This window comes from Bufo gargarizans, chromosome 7, assembly GCF_014858855.1.
Source record: "Bufo gargarizans isolate SCDJY-AF-19 chromosome 7, ASM1485885v1, whole genome shotgun sequence".
Taxonomy (NCBI): Eukaryota; Metazoa; Chordata; class Amphibia; order Anura; family Bufonidae; genus Bufo; species Bufo gargarizans.
Window position 1 is genome coordinate 47,104,637 of NC_058086.1, and position 20,581 is coordinate 47,125,217.

Below are 20,581 nucleotides of genomic sequence, written 5' to 3' on the forward strand. Positions count from 1 at the left end.
CGCTAGCTAATAGGGCCACAAAAGTACTTTTAAGGACTGGTATAGGTGTGCTATTGATAGGTGTGATATACTGAGGGGTGTGATATACTTATAATATACTTTTCTAACATAGAAAGTATATAGTGCATTTGTATTGTGCAGCAGTTGTGTGTGGTTCTGCTGCGATACCGCAGCTATATAGAAGGACAAGCGCTATTGGAACAACTATTTACAATGGGTGTGATATACCTGTTGCCCCCCAAAAAACTGGTTGAGGACTGTTATATACCTTCTTCCACAAAATACTGGTTGAGGGCTGTGATATACATTTTGCCCCAAATAAACAGGGTGGTGTGATATAACTGTTGTGGCAAAAAAAATAATTGAGGGGTGTGATATACCTACTTCCACAAAATACTGATTAAGGGGTTCGATATACCTGCTTCCACCAAATATTGATTGAGGGCTACGATATATACAAACTGAAAAGAATGGCGTGGTATTAAACAGGCAGGAAATGCTCAAACCCACATGCAGTTGTGCATACATATAGAGGGGAGCAAATCCTGCACTTGTGGCCCGTTGCTAATGGCTGCGATATACCTGTTTCCACCAAATATTGTTTGAAGCCTGCGAGATACCTGCTTCCACAAAATACTGATTAAGGGGTTTGATATACCTGCTTCCACAAAATACTGATTAAGGGGTTCAATATACCTGCTTCCACCAAATATTGATTGAGGGATGCGATATACCTGATTCCACAAAATACTGATTAAGGGGTTTGATATACCTGCTTCCACAAAATACTGATTGAGGGCTGCGATATACCTGCTTCCACAAAATACTGATTAATGGGTTTGATATACCTGGTTCCACAAAATACTGATTAAGGGGTTTGATATACCTGCTTCCACAAAATACTGATTGAGGGCTGCGATATACCCGATTCCACAAAATACTGATCAATGGGTTTAATATACCTGCTTCCACAAAATACTGATTGAGGGCTGTGATATACCTGCTTCCACAAAATACTGATTAAGGGGTTTGATATACCTGCTTCCACAAAATACTGATTAAGGGCTATGATATACCTGCTTCCACAAAATACTGATTGAGGGCTGCGATATACCTGCTTTCACAAAATAATGATTAAGGGGTTTGATATACCTGCTTTCACAAAATACTTATTAAGGGCTGCGATATACCTGCTTCCACAAAATACTGATCAAGGGGTTTGATATACCTGCTTCCACAAAATACTGATTAAGGCGTTTGATATACCTGCTTCCACAAAATACTGATTAAGGGCTATGATATACCTGCTTCCACAAAATACTGATTGAGGGCTGCGATATACCTGCTTTCACAAAATAATGATTATGGGGTTTGATATACCTGCTTTCACATAATACTTATTAAGGGCTGCGATATACCTGCTTCCACAAAATACTGATTGAGGGCTGTGATATACCTGCTTCCACAAAATAGTGATTAGGGGTTTGATATACCTGCTTCCACAAAATACTGATTGAGGGCTGCGATATACCTGCTCCCACAAAATACTGATTAAGGTGTTTGATATCCCTGCTTCCACAAAATACTGATTGAGGGCTGCAATATACCTGCTTCCACAAAATACTGATTAAGGGGTTTGATATACCTGCTTCCACAAAATACTGATTAAGGAGTTCGATTTACCTGATACAACACAATACTGATTAAGGGGTTTGATATGCCTGTTTCCACCAAATATTGATTGAGTCCTGCGTTATACCTGCTTCCACAAATACTGCTCTCTCTAGGGACTTCCGCAGGGGTGGTAGGGGTTGGGCAGGTTCACCAGCCCGGAGCCTAGGTGGGAAGTTGGAGAAGGCGCGTGCGATTACTTCAAAGGGCGCATCAAAGTTGGTTGAGTAGCTCAATCACCCTTCCGCTTCTGCACCCTCCTCATCCTCTGTATCTGCACTCTCCTCATTCTCTGCTGTGTGCATCCTCAAATACAACACCACCACCACTACGACCACCATAGCCCCTCCACTCGAATCAGAGGAATTGTTTTCCCATCCATTCCCAGACCTTACCGATGCGCAGCTTTTTTTTGCATCGGATGAGGAAGAGGAAGTAGCAACGGCCGCCACCCAGAGGTCTGATGACAGTACCCAGATCAGCCCAAGAAGAGAAGTCCCCGCTGTTGCTGCCTACTCTGAGATCTCAAATGTTAGTGGTGGTGACGATGATGACGTGTCGATGGACGTCACGTGGGTGCCCACGAGAGAGGAAGAGGAGGGGAGTTCAGAGGGAGAGATGGAGCAGCAGAGAGGGAGGAGAAGCAGGCAGAGCTCGCAGGGCACAGGAGGTAAAAAGCAGACGGCAAATGTATCTGGAGCGAGCCATCCACCACGCACGGTCACATCTTTTGCTTCCAGGACGTCGACACATGGCTCCTCAATGTGGGCTTTTTTTTAACAAGTCAGCTGCTGACAATAGTGTTGCCATCTGCAGCCTGTGCTGTCAATGCATAAGACGCGGTAAGCCCAACACTAACCTAGGGACAACGGCCTTAAGAAGGCACCTGGCCTCCCATCACGGAGCGCAGTGGGAGCAAAATCATCAGAACCCACAAAGCCACACTCCCGGCGCTCCACATCCTGCCTCTTCTCCTTCTCCTCTCTCCTCCCATTTGTCCTCCACTCCACCTTCCACCGTGCCGTCGTCGCGTTCATCTGGCAGAAGGCGGGCTCCCGTGGACCAAATGTTCGAGCTTAAAAAGTTAATGACGCCGGATAACCCTCTGGTCCAACGGCTGACCGCTATTTTGTCGGAACTGCTAGCCCGCCAACTACTGCTATATAAACTGGTGGATTCGGAGGCCTTTAGAAAATTTGTGGCCATTGGAACACCACAATGGAAGGTCCCTGGAAGGAAATATTTTTCATAGAAAGGCATCCCAGAGCTATATGGCCACATTCAGCGGCAAGTGAATATATCTCTGGCACACAGTGTCGGTACCAAGATACATCTGACCACAGACACATGGTCTTGCAAACACGGGCATGGAAGGTACATAACTTTTATTGCCCACTGCGTGAACCTTCTGACGGCCGTCATGCATGTAACCTGTGGCTCCCATGTGGATTTTGTGTTAATGCCAAGGATTGCATGCAGGCCTGCCCCTTGTCCTCCTCCGTCTCCTCCTCGGCTGACTCCTCCTTTTCCACACTGCTGCACCCCCAAGCTCCCCAGAACCTATTCAACATCCCAGGTGAGACGTTGCCATGCTGTGCTGCGGCTGTTGTGCCTGGAAGCCAAGAGCCACACCGGTCCTGCACTGCTTTCAGCTCTGCGGTCACAGGCCGATCAGTGGCTAACACCGCTCAATTTGACAGTTTCTAAAGTGGTGTGCGACAACGGTGCCAATCTGCTGAGCGCGCTGAAACAGGGCAAAATGACACACGTGCCATGCATGGCACATGTCCTGAACTTAGTCTTGCGACAATTTGTTGTCAAATACCCCGGGGTCCAGGACATCTTGCGGCAGGCCAGAAAAATCTCTGGCTATTTTAGAAGATCTGACACGGCCATGGCTCGCCTTGCTGATGTTCAGCGGCGACACCATCTGCCCATCAGATGCCTGATTTGTGGCAGCCCGACGCGCTGGGACTCCACCTTGTATATGCTTGATAGGCTGCTCCAGCAGCAATGTGCCCTTAACGAATACTTGTACGAACTTTGCGGCAGGACAGGTTCTGGGGAGCTTGGTTTCTTTTCACAGCGCCAGTGGCTGCTCATGAGCGAATCATGCAGACTTCTGCAGCCATTTGATGAGATCACCAAACTGGTCAGTCGCAATCAGGGCACCATCAGTGATATCGTACCTTACGCCTTCTTTCTGGAGCGTGCATTGCGTCGTGTCATTGATCAAGCCGAGTAGGAGTAGGAGCAGGAAGATAAGGAAGTCACAATACTGAATGAATTCCCAGGGGGGCTAGTTCATCTGAGACAAGTCAGCAAGAGTTTGAAGAGGAGGAGGATAGTGTCGGGGAGGAGGAGGAGCAAGTCTTTAAACTTTTCTGGGATCCCTGGTGTTGTTAATGGCTGGGGGGAGGAGACCGTGGACAACATTCTCCTGGGCGATGAGCAGAAGCCAGGCCGCTACACCGCTTCCAATTTGGTGCAAATGGGGGCCTTCATGCTCCAGTGTTTGAAGAGGGACCCCTGTACAAAAAGCATAAAGGGCAGCGTACTTAGACCCCTGGTACAAACACAAAATGGTGGACATTTTACCAGCATCACAGAGGGCTGCCAGAATGCATGATTTCCATGCCTTGCTTCGTGAGATGCTGCATTCTGCTGTTGCGGGCGCTGGCAGAGGAATTTCCACCCACAGCGAAACAGGTGCGGTTACCAATCCTATCGCGCCTGCAAGAAGAGGACGGTTTGAAGATGTATTGGTCACCTCGGATATAGGATCATTCTTGCAGCCAACCCATCGACAGCCGCCCTGCCGATCAAGCCTCAGGGAACTCCTAGACCGACAGGTGTCCGACTACATCGGGTTAACGGCCGATATGGACCCTCTGAGAAGCGAGGAAACCCTTGACCACTGGGTGTGCAGGCTTGACCTGTGGCCAGAGCTGGCACAATTTGCCATGGAACACTTGGACAGAGTATCCTGTCCGAAAGGACATTCAGCACAGCAGGGGGGATTGTGACCGATAAGCGCACTCGCCTAGTTCATGACAGTGTGGACTACCTCCGATTTCTAAAAATGAATGAGGCATGGATCTTGGAGGAATTCAACACCTGTGACGACCACATGTAATTGAATTTTCTCAAGCCAGCCCACACACATCCGCCACCACACAGAACAAAGAATGCTCCTTGTCTTATATATATATACAGCGGCATAAAAGACCTTTTCTGTCAGGTGAATGCCTAATTTTTGGGGCCTGTACTAATGTGGCCAAAAATAAAAATTTTCTAGGCTCCAGCAGGGCACATTTTTGAGAGTTAACCTTTAAGATGCATAAAAATGGTCCCTTTTTATATGGGACTTTTTGCCAATGACCCCCCTCTGGTATGTCACTGTCCATGTTGTGGGACTATTTGTGCTCTTCTAGTAAGTATTTGTTGGCTACAAATATAACCTGAAGGTTTTTCAGGTTCGCCTGCCATTAAAGTCATTTGGGCCATCCGCGAACGCGCGGTTCATGGACATTTGATCACGAACTCGCGTTCGCCAACCGTAACTGCTGATGTTCGTCCATCACTAGTCATGGCCTCACATAATGCAGTTTGGCAATTTTCTTGGCTGAGATACTGCTATCGATGAGCTGGATCATGCTGTTTTCTTTGGAAATCTTCTTCATAGGGGGCTCCCGGATTTGGGCCACTGACTTTTCGCTTGGGAATCAACCTAAGAACACACTGAGCTATTAGGGAATGTGAGGACAGGTTGTAATTTGGAGTAAAGAAGAAAAAGATTGTTCCACCACCTGGACCAAAACAGCAACAATGCAGTTACATGAGAAGAATCTGCAGAACTAATCATATATTAAATAGCTGCAAGTCCAATTTATGTATGAGATAGCCAAGATGATTGTCTATAAAATGGTGGGAGTCTCACGTTCGAAGCTGCAGTGGATCATGAGATATGGAGCCTGGAAGTCAGACGTTCAAAACATTGCTACCCTTTTGCTTGTCGGTGTAAATGCATATTAAGACAATTGTTAATTCAAATAGTTATATTTTGAATTCAGAAGTCTAAAAAAGCTGGACAACATGCTGAGAGTTGTAGTGTTAATCAGTTGTTAATCAGATTTCTTGTAAAAAATTAAAAAATAATGTTTTCTTATAAAACTACATTTTATTTAATGTTGATTATTTTATTTCTAATTTTATTAGTATGTATATTTTTTACTTTTCTTATTTTGAGATTTTATGAAATATTTTTTTAGCATTTTTATTTACGTCCTTTTTCTATTTATTTATTTAGTGCTTTTACAAGTTGTTTTATTTTATTAGCATTTTTATGTAACATTATTTTGATTTTTTTTTTATTTATTTATTTTTTATTTTAGGAGTTGTTTGATGTTATTTGCATTTGTATTTATTTATTTTCAATTTTAATTATTTTATTTTGTTAATTTTTTTTTTTTTGCTTTTCTGGGTTGTTTTGGTCAGACAGTGCACACTGTGCTGTTCTAAGGGGTGACTATTTTTACAGAGTGAGTCTGTATTTTTCTTCCTCTGCCAGGTTATGTAGTCCCCTAGCCTTAGCTGACACGATTTTACTGTACAGGGCCAAATCATCTAGGGGGAAGCAGGCAGGAGGCTGAAGCTGCGGCTTCTGGACGCACTCGCAGAACACGCTTTTTTAGATCTTTGTGCAACAAAAGTATATTTTGTTAACTTTTAAGGCAGCATTTGCCAGACAAGACTCATAACATAGAGGAGACGTGGAGTGCAGCAAAGTAAACGGATCCTGTGTCCTAAGACAACTTGTCAGTCACAGGGCAAGTAAAGTTCAGAAGAAATCAGCGGAAAATCAAATTAAGAAATGAAAAGTAAAATGTTTATGTTGTGAAAGTGAAAATCACTAAAATCACTTCTAGTGCACATTGTAAACCAAAATCAGCCCAATATGAGAACATCTATTCCCATTCATAATCATAAACTCCCTGTTCTTGTACAAAAGAGCAGTATTATAGTAGTTATATTCCTGTACATAGGAGCAGTATTATAGTATTTATATTCTTGTATATAGGAGCAATATTATAGTAGTTATATTCTTGTACATAGGCGCAGTATTATAGTAGTTATATTCTTGTACATAGGGGCAGTATTATAGTAGTTATATTCTTGTACATAGGAGCAGTATTATAGTAGTTATATTCTTGTACATAGCAGTATTATAGTATTTATATTCTTGTATATAGGAGCAATATTATAGTAGTTATATTCTTGTACATAGGAGGCAGTATTATAGTAGTTATATTCTTGTACATAGGAGCAGTATTATAGTAGTTATATTCTTGTACATAGGAGGCAGTATTATAGTAGTTATATTCTTGTACATAGGAGGCAGTATTATAGTAGTTATATTCTTGTACATAGGAGCAGTATTATAGTAGTTATATTCTTGTACATAGGAGCAGAATTATAGTAGCTATATTCTTGTACATAGGAGCAGTATTATAGTAGTTATATTCTTGTACATAGGAGGCAGTATTATAGTAGTTGTATTCTTGTACATAGGAGGCAGTATTATAGTAGTTATATTCTTGTACATAGGAGGCAGTATTATAGTAGTTATATTGTTGTACATAGGAGCAGTATTATAGTAGTTATATTGTTGTACATAGGAGCAGTATTATAGTAGTTATATTCTTGTACATAGTAGCAGTATTATAGTAGTTATATTCTTGTACATAGGAGCAGTATTATAGTAGTTATATTCTTGTACAAAGTAGCAGTATTATAGTAGTTATATTCTAGTACATAGGAGCAGTATTATAGTAGTTATATTCTTGTACATAAGAGCAGTATTATAGTAGTTATATTCTTGTACATAGGAGGCAGTATTATAGTAGTTATATTCTTGTACATAGGGGGCAGTATTATAGTAGTTATATTCTTGAACATATGTAGCAGTATTATAGTAGTTATATTCTTGTACATAGGGGCAGTGTTATAGTAGTTATATTCTTGTACATAGGAGCAGTATTATAGTAGTTATATTCTTGTACATAGGAGGCAGTATTATAGTAATGATATTCTTGTACATAGGGGGCAGTATTATAGTAGTTATATTCTTGTACATAGGAGCAGTATTATAGTAGTTATATTCTTGTACATAGGAACAGTATTATAGTAGTTATATTATTTTATATAGGAGGCAGTATTATAATAGTTATATTCTTGTACATAGGAGGCAGTATTATAGTAGTTATATTCTTGTACATAGGAGCAGTATTATAGTAGTTATATTATTTTATATAGGAGGCAGTATTATAGTAGTTATATTCATGTACATAGGAGAAGTATTATAGTAGTTATATTGTTGAACAGAGGAGCAGTATTATAGCAGTTATATTCTTGTACATAGGAGGCAGTATTATAGTAATGATATTCTTGTACATAGGGGGCAGTATTATAGTAGTTATATTCTTGTATATAGGAGCAGTATTATAGTAGTTATATTCTTGTACATAGGAGGCAGTATTATAGTAGCTATATTCTTGTACATAAGGGGCAATATTATAGTTGTTATATTCCTATATATAGGTGCAGTATTATGGTATATTTTTATTGCTGCTTTTTCTGCTTTCTTATTAGTCAACAGCCTTTGAAAACATATCAAGAGTTTCAAAAGTTTTGATTTTCGCTTATTTCTTTTTGCATAGTTTTACTGTGAGCAATGGATTAAAGGCGAAAGATGGGTCATTACAGTTTATCATCGATCAGACAGATAGGATTCCTCCAACTCTTCTTTTTAATAAAGGGCTTCAAATCTTGGAAGGAGAAGCCATTGCCATTACCCCTGAGGTCCTGCAGATATCGGACCCAGACAGCCCACTGGAAAAGCTTGCATACACCATTAAAAAATATCCACAACATGGTCAGTTGTACCTGAGCGGCACCATTCTGCAGCAGAACCATTTTACACAGATGGATATAAATAATTTATATCTGTCTTACCAACACTATGGAGGATCAGGAGAAATTGACCGCTTCGTATTCACAGCCACAGATCATACCAATGTTGGATTTTTGCTTAATGGTCAGTTAATAGAGGATTCTGCAGTTTTTACAATACAGGTAAGTGCAATTTTGAATTAGTTTAATATTTGCCACAAGTGTTGTCCACATAACAGTTTCATCCAGGGATACCCCATAACAGTGCGTCATCCACAGATCTCCCATAACAGTGTCATCCACAGATCCCCATAACAGTGTCATCCACAGATCCCCATAACAGTGTCATCCACAGATCCCCATAACAGTGTCCTCCACAGATACCCCATAACAGTGTCATCCACAGATCCCCCAAACCAGGGTCATCCACAGATCCCCATAACAGTGTCATCCACAGATCCCCATAACAGTGCCATCCAGAGATCCCCCATAACAGTGTCATCCACAGATCCCCATAACAGTGTCATCCACAGATCCCCATAACAGTGTCATCAACAGATCCCCATAACAGTGTCATCCACAGATCCCCCATAACAGTGTGTCAAGTATAGATATAAGTAATTGTCTCTGTCTGTTACTTGTGTTTTGTTAAGTCTGGGTTAGAATATTTACACTGCCAATTTTTTGTTTAACCGCCTCCGGACCGCCTAACGCAGATGTGCGGTCCAGAGGCGGCAGCCCTGCGCGCGACGACGCATATACGCGTCATCTCGCGAGGGCCGGGATTTCCTGTGAACGCGCGCACACAGGCGCGCGCGCTCACAGGAACGGAAGGTAAGCGAGTGGATCAGGCTGGAGATCTGATTTTTTTAACCCCTGACAGGTATATTAGATGCTGTTTTGATAACAGTGTCTAATATACCTGCTACCTGGTCCTCTGGTGGTCCCTTTTGTTAGGATCGACCACCAGAGGACACAGGCAGCTCAGTAAAGTCGCACCAAAACACTACACTACACTACACCCCCCCCCCCGTCACTTATTAACCCTTTATGAACCCCTGATCACCCATGATCACCCCATATAAACTCCCTGATCACCCCCCTGTCATTGATCACCCCCCTGTCATTGATCACCCCCCTGTCAGGCTCTGTTCAGACGTCCGTATGATTTTTACGGATCCACAGATACATGGATCGGATCCGCAAAACACATGCGGACGTCTGAATGGAGCCTTACAGGGGGGTGATCAATGACAGGCGGGTGATCACCCATATACACTCCCTGATCACCCCCTGTCATTGATCACCCCCCTGTAAGGCTCCATTCAGACGTCCGTATGATTTTTACGGATCCATGGATACATGGATTGGATCCGCAAAACACATGCGGACGTCTGAATGGAGCCTTACAGGGGGATGATCAATGACAGGCGGGTGATCACCCATATACACTCCCTGATCACCCCCTGTCATTGATCACCCCCCTGTAAGGCTCCATTCAGACGTCCGCATGATTTTTACGGATCCATGGATACATGGATCGGATCCGCAAAACACATGCGGACGTCTGAATGGAGCCTTACAGGGGGGTGATCAATGACAGGCGGGTGATCACCCATATACACTCCCTGATCACCCCCTGTCATTGATCACCCCCCTGTAAGGCTCCATTCAGACGTCCGCATGTGTTTTGCGGATCCGATCCATGTATCCATGGATCCGTAAAAATCATACGGACGTCTGAATGGAGCCTTACAGGGGGGGTGATCAGTGACAGGGGGTGATCACCCTGATCACCCCCTGTCATTGATAACCCCCCTGTAAGGCTCCATTCAGACGTCTGCATGTGTTTTGCGGATCCGATCCATGTATCCATGGATCCGTAAAAATCATACGGACGTCTGAATGGAGCCTTACAGGGTGGGTGATCAGTGACAGGGGGTGATCACCCTGATCACCCCCTGTCATTGATAACCCCCCTGTAAGGCTCCATTCAGACGTCCGCATGTGTTTTGCGGATCCGATCTATGTATCCATGGATCCGTAAAAATCATACGGACGTCTGAATGGAGCCTTACAGAGGGGGTGATCAGTGACAGGGGGGTGATCACCCTGATCACCCCCTGTCATTGATAACCCCCCTGTAAGGCTCCATTCAGACGTCCGCATGTGTTTTGCGGATCCGATCCATGTATCCATGGATCCATAAAAATCATACGGACGTCTGAATGGAGCCTTACAGGGGGGTGATCAGGGAGTCTATATGGGTGATCACCCCCCTGTCATTGATCACCCCCCTGTCATTGATCACCCCCCTGTAAGGCTCCATTCAGACGTCCGCATGTGTTTTGCGGATCCGATCCATGAAACATTTTTAGAGATTTACAGTCATGTGAAAAAATTAGGACACCCTTTGAAAGCATGTGGTTTTTTGTAACATTTTTAATAAAAGGTTATTTCATCTCCGTTTCAACAATACAGAGAGATTAAAGTAATCCAACTAAACAAATAAAACTGAAGAAAAGTCTTTTCAAGATCTTCTGTAAATGTCATTCTACAAAAATGCCTATTCTAACTGAGGAAAAAGATAGGACACCCTCACATGTATTCCCTCTTAAATTGGCTCAGATCTCACACAGGTATATCACACCAGGTGCACATAATTAGTAGATCGTTACTCTGCATGTTGAATGAGGCTTGCCCTATTTAAACCTCAGACATTTAGTTTGGTGTGCTCCTGACTGTTGAAGTGAGAGTGAGCACCATGGTGAGAGCAAAAGAGCTGTCAGAGGACTTCAGAAAAAAGATTGTAGCAGCCTATGAGTCTGGGAAGGGATTTAAAAAGATCTCAAAAGATTTTGAAATCAGCCATTCCACTGTCCGGAAGATAGTCTACAAGTGGAGGGCTTTCAAAACAACTGCCAACATGCCCAGGACTGGTCGCCCCAGCAAGTTCACCCCAAGAGCAGACCGCAAGATGCTAAAAGAGGTCTCCAAAAACCCTAAAGTGTCATCTCGAGAACTACAGCAGGCTCTGGCTACTGTTGATGTAGAAGTACATGCCTCTACAATCAGAAAGAGACTGTACAAGTTTAACTTGCATGGGAGGTGTGCAAGGAGGAAACCTTTGCTTTCCAAGAGAAACATCGAGGCCAGACTGACATTTGCCAGAGATAAAGTTGACAAAGACCAGGACTTCTGGAATAATGTTCTTTGGACAGATGAGTCCAAAATTGAATTATTTGGACACAACAGCAGAGGACATGTTTGGCGTAAACCAAACACAGCATTCCAAGAAAAGAACCTCATACCAACTGTGAAGCATGGAGGTGGAAGTGTCATGGTTTGGGGCTGCTTTGCTGCAGCAAGACCTGGTCAGCTCACCATCATAGAATCCACGATGAATTCTACTGTGTATCAGAAGGTGCTTGAAGAACATGTGAGACCATCAGTTAGAAAATTAAAGCTGAAGCGGAACTGGACCATGCAACATGACAATGACCCAAAACATACTAGTAAATCAACCAAAGATTGGCTGAAAAAGAAGAAATGGAGAGTCCTGGAATGGCCAAGTCAAAGTCCAGATTTGAATCCCATTGAGATGCTTTGGGGTGACTTGAAAAGGGCTGTACGTGCAAGAAACCCCTCAAACATCTCACAGCTGAAAAAGTTCTGCATTGAGGAGTGGGGTAAAATTTCCTCAGACCGATGTCGAAGACTGGTAGATGGCTACAAGAACCGTCTCACTGCAGTTATTTCAGCCAAAGGAGGTAACACTCGCTATTAGGGGCAAGGGTGTCCTATCTTTTTCCTCAGTTAGAATAGGCATTTTTGTAGAATGACATTTACAGAAGATCTTGAAAAGACTTTTCTTCAGTTTTCTTTGTTTAGTTGGATTACTTTAATCTCTCTGTATTGTTGAAACGGAGATGAAATAACCTTTTATTAAAAATGTTACAAAAAACCACATGCTTTCAAAGGGTGTCCTAATTTTTTCACATGACTGTATATTCCACACTTCTTCTCACGCTTTAGGGCCCCTAAAAAGCCAGGGCAGTATAAATACCCCACATGTGACCCCATTTCGGAAAGAAGACACCCCAAGGTATTCCGTGAGGGGCATATTGAGTCCATGAAAGATTGAAATTTTTGTCCTAAGTTAGCGGAAAGTGAGACTTTGTGAGAAAAAAACTAAACAAATCAATATCCGCTAACTTATGCAAAAAAAAAAAAAATTCTATGAACTCGCAAGGCCCCTCATTGAATACCTCGGGGTGTCTTCTTTCCAAAGTGGGGTCACATGTGGGGTATTTATACTGCCCTGGCTTTTTAGGGGCCCGAAAGTGTGAGAAGAAGTCTGGGATCCAAATGACTAAAAATGCCCTCCTAAAAGGAATTTGGGCACCTTTGCGCATCTAGGCTGCAAAAAAGTGTCACACATCTGGTATCGCCGTACTCAGGAGAAGTTGGGCAATGTGTTTTCGGGTGTCATTTTACATATACCCATGCTGGGTGAGAAAAATATCTTGGTCAAATGCCAACTTTGTATAAAAAAATTGGAAAAGTTGTCTTTTGCCAAGATATTTCTCTCACCCAGCATGGGTATATGTAAAATGACACCCCAAAACAATTCCTCACAACTTCTCCTGAGTACGGCGATACCAGATGTGTGACAATTTTTTGCAGCCAAGGTGGGCAAAGGGGCACATATTCCAAAGTGCACCTTTCGGATTTCACCGGTAATTTTTTACACATTTTGATTGCAAAGTTCTTCTCACACATTTGGGCCCCTAAATTGCCAGGGCAGTATAACTACCCCACAAGTGACTCCATTTTGGAAAGAAGACACCCCAAGGTATTCCGTGAGGGGCATGGCGAGTTCCTAGAATTTTTTATTTTTTGTCGCAAGTTAGTGGAATATGAGACTTTGTAAGAAAAAAATAAAAATAAAAAATCATCATCATTTTCCGCTAACTTGTGACAAAAAATAAAAAGTTCTATGAACTCACTATGCCCATCAGCGAATAGCTTAGGGTGTCTACTTTCCGAAATGGGGTCATTTGTGGGGGTTTTCTACTGTTTGGGCATTGTAGACCCTCAGGAAACATGACAGGTGCTCAGAAAGTCAGAGCTGCCTCAAAAAGCGGAAATTCACATTTTTGTACCATAGTTTGTAAACGCTATAACTTTTTGGGTAACCATTTTTTTAATTGCCCAAACATTTTTTTTTATCAAAGACATGTAGAACTATAAATTTAGCGAAAAATTTATATATGGATGTCGTTTTTTTTGCAAAATTTTACAGCTGAAAGTGAAAAATGTCATTTTTTTGAAAAAAAATCGTTACATTTCGATTAATAACAAAAAAAGTAAAAATGTCAGCAGCAATAAAATAACACCAAATGAAAGCTCTATTAGTGAGAAGAAAAGGAGGTAAAATTTATTTGGGTGGTAAGTTGCATGACCGAGCGATAAACGGTGAAAGTAGTGTAGTGCCGAAGTGTAAAAAGTGCTCTGGTCATGAAGGGGGTTTCAGCTAGCGGGGCTGAAGTGGTTAAAGGGATTCTGTCACCAGTTTTTACCCCCTCCAGATAAAAATATGGTTATGTTCAGGGAGCTTTAGTGATTCCTAATGTGGTCTTATAACTGAAATCTGTAGGCTCATTTTGCCTAAAAAACGCTATTACTAACCTGTCATTCATAAAAATAAGGTGCCCAAGGAGATGTAAATGGCTCCAAGCTGCCGCCCGCACCCGCCGCCGTTTGTGCCCAGCTCCTCCTTTCCTGACATCAGCGCCGCCTCAGAATCCTGTGTGACGCCTCCGGCTATCCCTCACTTCCCCCTCCTTCTTCTGTAACATCTCGCGCGTGCGCACAGGCCTCTGCCTAATGCGCCTGTGCGGATTTCTCCATTCGGCTTCATGGAGCGAAGTGAGCATGCGCTGGCACTTCGCTCAACCTCCCAATGACCTGCACACTCGCTCCATGAAGCCGAACTGAGAAGTCCGCACGGGCGCACCAGGCAGAGGCCTGTGCGCATGCGCGAGATGTTACAGAAGGAGGGGGGAGTGAGGGATAGCCGGAGGCGTCACACAGGATTCTGAGGCGGCGCTGATGTCAGGAAAGGAGGAGCTGGGCACGAACGGCGGCGGGTGCGGGCGGCAGCTTGGAGCCATTTACATCCCCTTGGGCACCTTATTTTTATGAATGACAGGTTAGTAATAGCGTTTTTTAGGCAAAATGAGCCTACAGATTTCAGTTATAAGACCTCATTAGGAATCACTAAAGCTCCCTGAACATAACCATATTTTTATCTGGAGGGGGTAAAAACTGGTGACAGAATCCCTTTAAAAACTAGTAATGTGACCACCAGGAGGCGCTATTTTGCTGAAAAGCAGTAGAAGAAATATTTTTCTACTGGCAGTAATATAAAGTATCTTGTAAACTTTCTTGTAAACTGAGGACAGTTTCCCCCTTAGTTCCGCTCTTTACCAAGAAACCATGTGCATATTTCCGAAAGGAAATTAAATCTTAAGTACACATTTTATTATTTGGTAAGAGGGTTATATTAAGCCTTGTATCACCCTACACTATATATTACTTGACCACAAGAGCGACCAGTATACTGATGTAGTTATTAACTGTGGCTTCCAGACCCTTTAAGTAAAACAGATGGGAAACCATCATTTTCCTGCCATATACAGAGACAATAACAAGAGAAATTACAAAAAATGTAAGAAAAGCATCATTTAATATGTGAAAATAAACGCGGTCACTGATATGGTATCCTGAGTGTGGAATAATTTTTAGTCTTGAAATTCCTTTCATCAAAATCCTGCTGTGAAACCAGTTGTAAAAACTGATTTACTGAAATCTGTCTGACCAATGATGTACTGAAAAATAATCTTTTTCCTGCAAGTGCTGCTGAAACACATTATAGTTGGAAAACTTTCTATTATTTGACTATGCTACTGCATACAATGTACTAGAATATAATTACCATAATACTGCCCCAAACGTACAAGAACATAACTACCATAATGCTGCTCCTATGTACAAGAATATATCTACTATAATACTGCCCCCTGTGTACTAGAATCTAACTACTATAATACTGCCTCCTATGTACAAGAATATAACTACTATAATACTGCCTCCTATGTACAAGAATATAACTACTATAATACTGCCTCCTATGTACAAGAATATAACTACTATAATACTGCTCCTATGTACAAGGACACAACTACTATAATACTGCCTCCTATGTACAAGAATATAACTACTATAATACTGCCTCCTATGTACAATAATATAACTACTATAATACTCCTCCTATGTACAAGAATATAACTACTATAATACTGCTCTTATGTACAAGACTATAACTACTATAATACTGCCTCTTATGTACAGGAATATAACTACTATAATACTGCCTCCTATGTACAAGAATATAACTACTATAATTCTGCTTCTATGTACAAGAATATAACTACTATAATACTGCTCTTATGTACAGGAATATAACTACTATAATACTGCCTCCTATGTACAAGAATATAACTACTATAATACTGCTCCTATGTACAGGAATATAACTAGTATAATACTGCCTCCTATGTACAAGAATATAACTACTATAATACTGCTCCTATGTTCAAGAATATAACTACTATAATACTGCCTCCTATGTACAATAATATAACTACTATAATACTGCTCCTATGTACAAGAATATAACTACTATAATACTGCTCCTATGTACAAGAATCTAACTACTATAATACTGCCTCTTATGTACAGGAATATAACTACTATAATACTGCCTCTTATGTACAGGAATATAACTACTATAATACTGCCTCTTATGTACAGGAATATAACTATTATAATACTGCCTCTTATGTACAGGAATATAACTATTATAATACTGCCTCTTATGTACAAGAATATAACTACTATAATACTGCCTCCTATGTACAAGAATATAACTACTATAATACTGCTCCTATGTACAGGAATATAACTACTATAATACTGCCTCCTATGTACAAGAATATAACTACTATAATACTGCCTCCTATGTACAAGAATATAACTACTATAATACTGCCTCCTATGTACAAGAATATAACTACTATAATACTGCCTCCTATGTACAAGAATATAACCACTATAATACTGCTCCTATGTACAAGAATTTAACTACTATAATACTGCCTCCTATGTACAAGAATATAACTACTATAATACTGCTCCTATGTACAAGAATATAACTACTATAATACTGCTCTTATGTACAAGACTATAACTACTATAATACTGCCTCCTATACTACTATAATACTGCCTGCTGTGGAGGCTTAGACAAAGGACTGTGTTTACCTTGATGATTGAGGTGGCGGCTGTCACAGGAACCCTGGATAAAGAGGTTTCTTAAAGGGGCCTCAAGAGTAAAACCTATGGCACTGAAATTTAAACCACAATGGGATGTCTCCGTTGTCTAAAGACGCCTCTGAGATCACCTTTTTAAGTCGGAAGATTACCTTTAACTTGGAAGATTACATTTCTTTTGGCCGTTACATAAATAGAGGCTTTCTCAGTTTTTGAACCGTATACCACCTACCTCCCGGATAGAGTCCTGGTAAAGTATTATTATCATTCATTAGTAAAGCGCTGTACATATAATAAGTGGTGCACATACATAATAAAAAAAAACAAGTACAATAGGCATGATCAAGACGAGTTACAGACTGGAGCAGAAGGAACGAGGGTCCTGCCCGTTTACAATCATCAAGGTACGGGAGAAGGACACAGTAGGTGAAGATAAAGCTGGTCCTGGCGGTATAGCAGCAGCAGGGTCACTGGTTGTCGGCTTGTCTGAAGAGGTGGGTTTCAGGTTTCGTTTGAAGGTTTCCATGGTAGGTTAATGTCTGATATGTTGGGGTAGAGAGTTCCAGAGTGTGGGGGATGCACGGGAGAAACCTTGGAGGCGATTGTGGGAAGAGGTGATAAGAGGATAGGAGAGAGGGAGGTCTTGTACTGGATTCTCTGGGCAATGTGGGGCCAGTGAAGAGATTGGCAGAGAGAAGAGACAGAAGAATAATGGGGTGAGAGGTGGATTAGTCAGGCGGCAGAGTTGAGGATAGATTGGAGGGGTGAGAGTGCTAGATAGGAGGCCACAGAGGAGGATGTTGCTGTAGTCTAGGTGGGAGATGACAAAGGCATGTACAAGAATTTTTGCACACTCTGGATTAAGTAATGTACCGATCCGAGAGATATTTTTGAGTTGGAGATGGCAGGAGGTGGAAAAAAGTTGGATGTGCGGTTTGAAGGACAGAGCAGAATCTAAGGTTCAAGTGTGCAGCTATTGACTGTGATATCTACCTACCTTCTCTCCTAAGGTGCCTTCAATTGAAAATATAAATCAGGTTATTTCTCTTTTGGGTTTCTTTCCAGAGCCTGCTACATTTAGCTATAGGTATACAGTTTTTTTAGCTGTATACCACTTTTTCCAGCACATGCAGTGGACACTTCCTGGGCAGAGAGAAGTTTGATTCCTGTGAATCAAATTTGCGGCACAGCTTTCAGGGACCCACATTTCTTCTTCATCGGTCAATATCGTTTGAGTGTCCTGAATTCAGAAAGGATTGCCTTTAGTTTTCAGTTCTGCTATTCAAGAGGACCCTCCCTATGGGGTTATTTCTTGATATATCCCCATTGTTGGGCTGCTGATAGGATGTAAGGGAAGTTTGGATTTCTAATGTTAATCTGTTTTCCCTTAATCTTAACAACACCCAAAAAAAAATGGGGGTAATTCTGCCTCTGTGAACTGGTAGGACAGATGAAACTTTTAATGAGTAATAAATTAAACAATTGTTTTCACCTACCCTATAAAGGCTGGTAACGCCCTCAAACTAGAGTGTAATTATAAAGAAGTTTAAAGGGATTCTGTCACCTCGTTTTAGGTTATAGAGATGCGGACATGCACGGCTAGATTGCCGCTAGCATGTCCTCAATATACCTTTCCTATAGGGCTGTGTCCTTTTATTTAGTTTAAAAAATGATCTTAGAGATATGTAAATGAGCCTTGTAAGGTGCCCAAGGGGCTGTACTAACCGCTCTGGAGTCCAGCCACGTCCCAATGTGAAGGAGCCCTGCACCGCCTGCGTCCTTCGAATCTCCTCCTTTCTTCACAGTTAGATTGCCTTAATCTCGCGATGCACGAGCTCGCGCATGTGCAGTTCCTTCCTTGAGGCTGATGCCAGCACAGGTAGGGAACACTATACCAGCACTGCGCATGCGCAAGCTCGCGCATCGCGAGATTACGGCAATCTAACTGTGAAGAAAGGAGGAGATTCGGAGGATGCAGGCGGTGCTGGGCTCCTTCACAGGGGGGCGTGGCTGGGCTCTAGAGCGGTTAGTACAGCCCCTTGTGGACCTTAAAAGGCTCATTTACATTTCTCAAAAGTCATTTTTTAAACTAAATAAAAGGACACAGCCCTAAAGGAAAGGTATATTGCGGACATGCTAGCGGCGATCTAGCCGTGCATGTCCGCATCTCTATAACCTAAAACGAGGTGACAGAATCCATTTAAACTTCTTTATAATTGCACTCTAGTTTGAGGGCGTTACCAGCCTTTATAGGGTAGGTGAAAACAATTGTTTAATTTATTACTCATTAAAAGTTTCATCTGTCCTACCAGTTCACAGAGGCAGAATTACCCCCATTTTTTTTTTTTTTTGGGTGTTGTTAAGATTAAGGGAAAACAGATTAACATTAGAAATCCAAACTTTCCTTCTCCATTCACATCCAAAACTAAAGTGCTATTTTCTGAATTCTAATGTGCAAAGCATCAGATAAAAGTGTTGTAGCCTGATAAACACGGTTAGGTCACATGATTATGGAATGAAGTATATATTGAAGATTTGTGACCAGCAGAATTCTAAATACAACTCTGAATAGACGAAGAAGTAAACTTTGACTTAACGTCACTGCAAAATAAAAATGGAAAAATATTTTCTGTAAATTGAAATTTTATGAAAAGTGGTATTATGAATTTTGATATAGCTATTGTTATTGAATCTCAGCTGACAAACTTTATTTTATAAGCCCTCATGCACACGACTGTATGTACTGTGCCGCAGATCTTCGTCTATCATTTTGGGAACGGCCGCCTGGATGCAGACAGCAAACGGAAGACATTCGTGTTCTGTCTGCATTTTTGCAGCCCCTTAAAAAATGAACGGGTCCGTGTCTAGACCGCAAAAAACGCAGATCAGATGTGGACCTAAAAGACAGTCGTCTGCATGAGACGTTACTTGATTTGATGCCCCGCGGAAGGTCTAGAGTTCCATCCCGCACTAAAAGTTTCAAGAAACCATTTAAAAATGTAAATAATTATTTATTTTTGTAACTTTTTGAGTAAACAGTTAGAACATTTGCCCGGATTTGCATCCCTGCTGCTCAGATTGGCTTGAACTTTGCATACCCATGAATAATCATGAGTTTGTACCGCACTGACTCATTTTGTGCACGGTCTAAGGTGATGGTTGAGCAGGGAGAGGGGGTAATACTGAGGTTTGGGATTTGATGGGATCAAAAAATAATGCCATTCGATTTTCAGAAGCCGATCTGAACCCTATGGGATTTTGTACAAACCGAACATTGTAACCGAGGTTGTAAAGTTGTCGTGTTGTGCTCCAGGGTGTTGGACAGACCCCGGCATTCATGTAATAATCCATATTCAAATAACACATCTTCAACATTTCAAATTTACGATCTTTGGATCTTGCAGCCTCCTTGTTGGAAGTTCTTGTGGTTCACCGGGGGTAAATATGAGGTTTGGCATTTTGAAGGAACCTCAGATCTGCATTCATTTTGGGATGGAAGGTGTCGGAGCAGTTTCTGGTCTGTGTTATGATTTCTGTTATGTTGTGTGTGCATTTAGATTTGT

At 41.7% G+C, this 20,581-nt stretch overlaps 1 protein-coding gene across 1 annotated transcript in view; it reads left to right on the forward strand.

Annotated features, from left to right (window-relative positions):
* Nucleotides 1-20,581, forward strand: part of LOC122943407 (FRAS1-related extracellular matrix protein 1-like) — a 171,358-nt gene that overhangs the window by 94,728 nt on the left and 56,049 nt on the right. Inside the window, exon 25 of the mRNA XM_044301115.1 lies at nt 8,391-8,805. Coding sequence (XP_044157050.1) covers nt 8,391-8,805 — 415 coding nt within the window. The remainder of the gene's footprint in view (nt 1-8,390; nt 8,806-20,581) is intronic.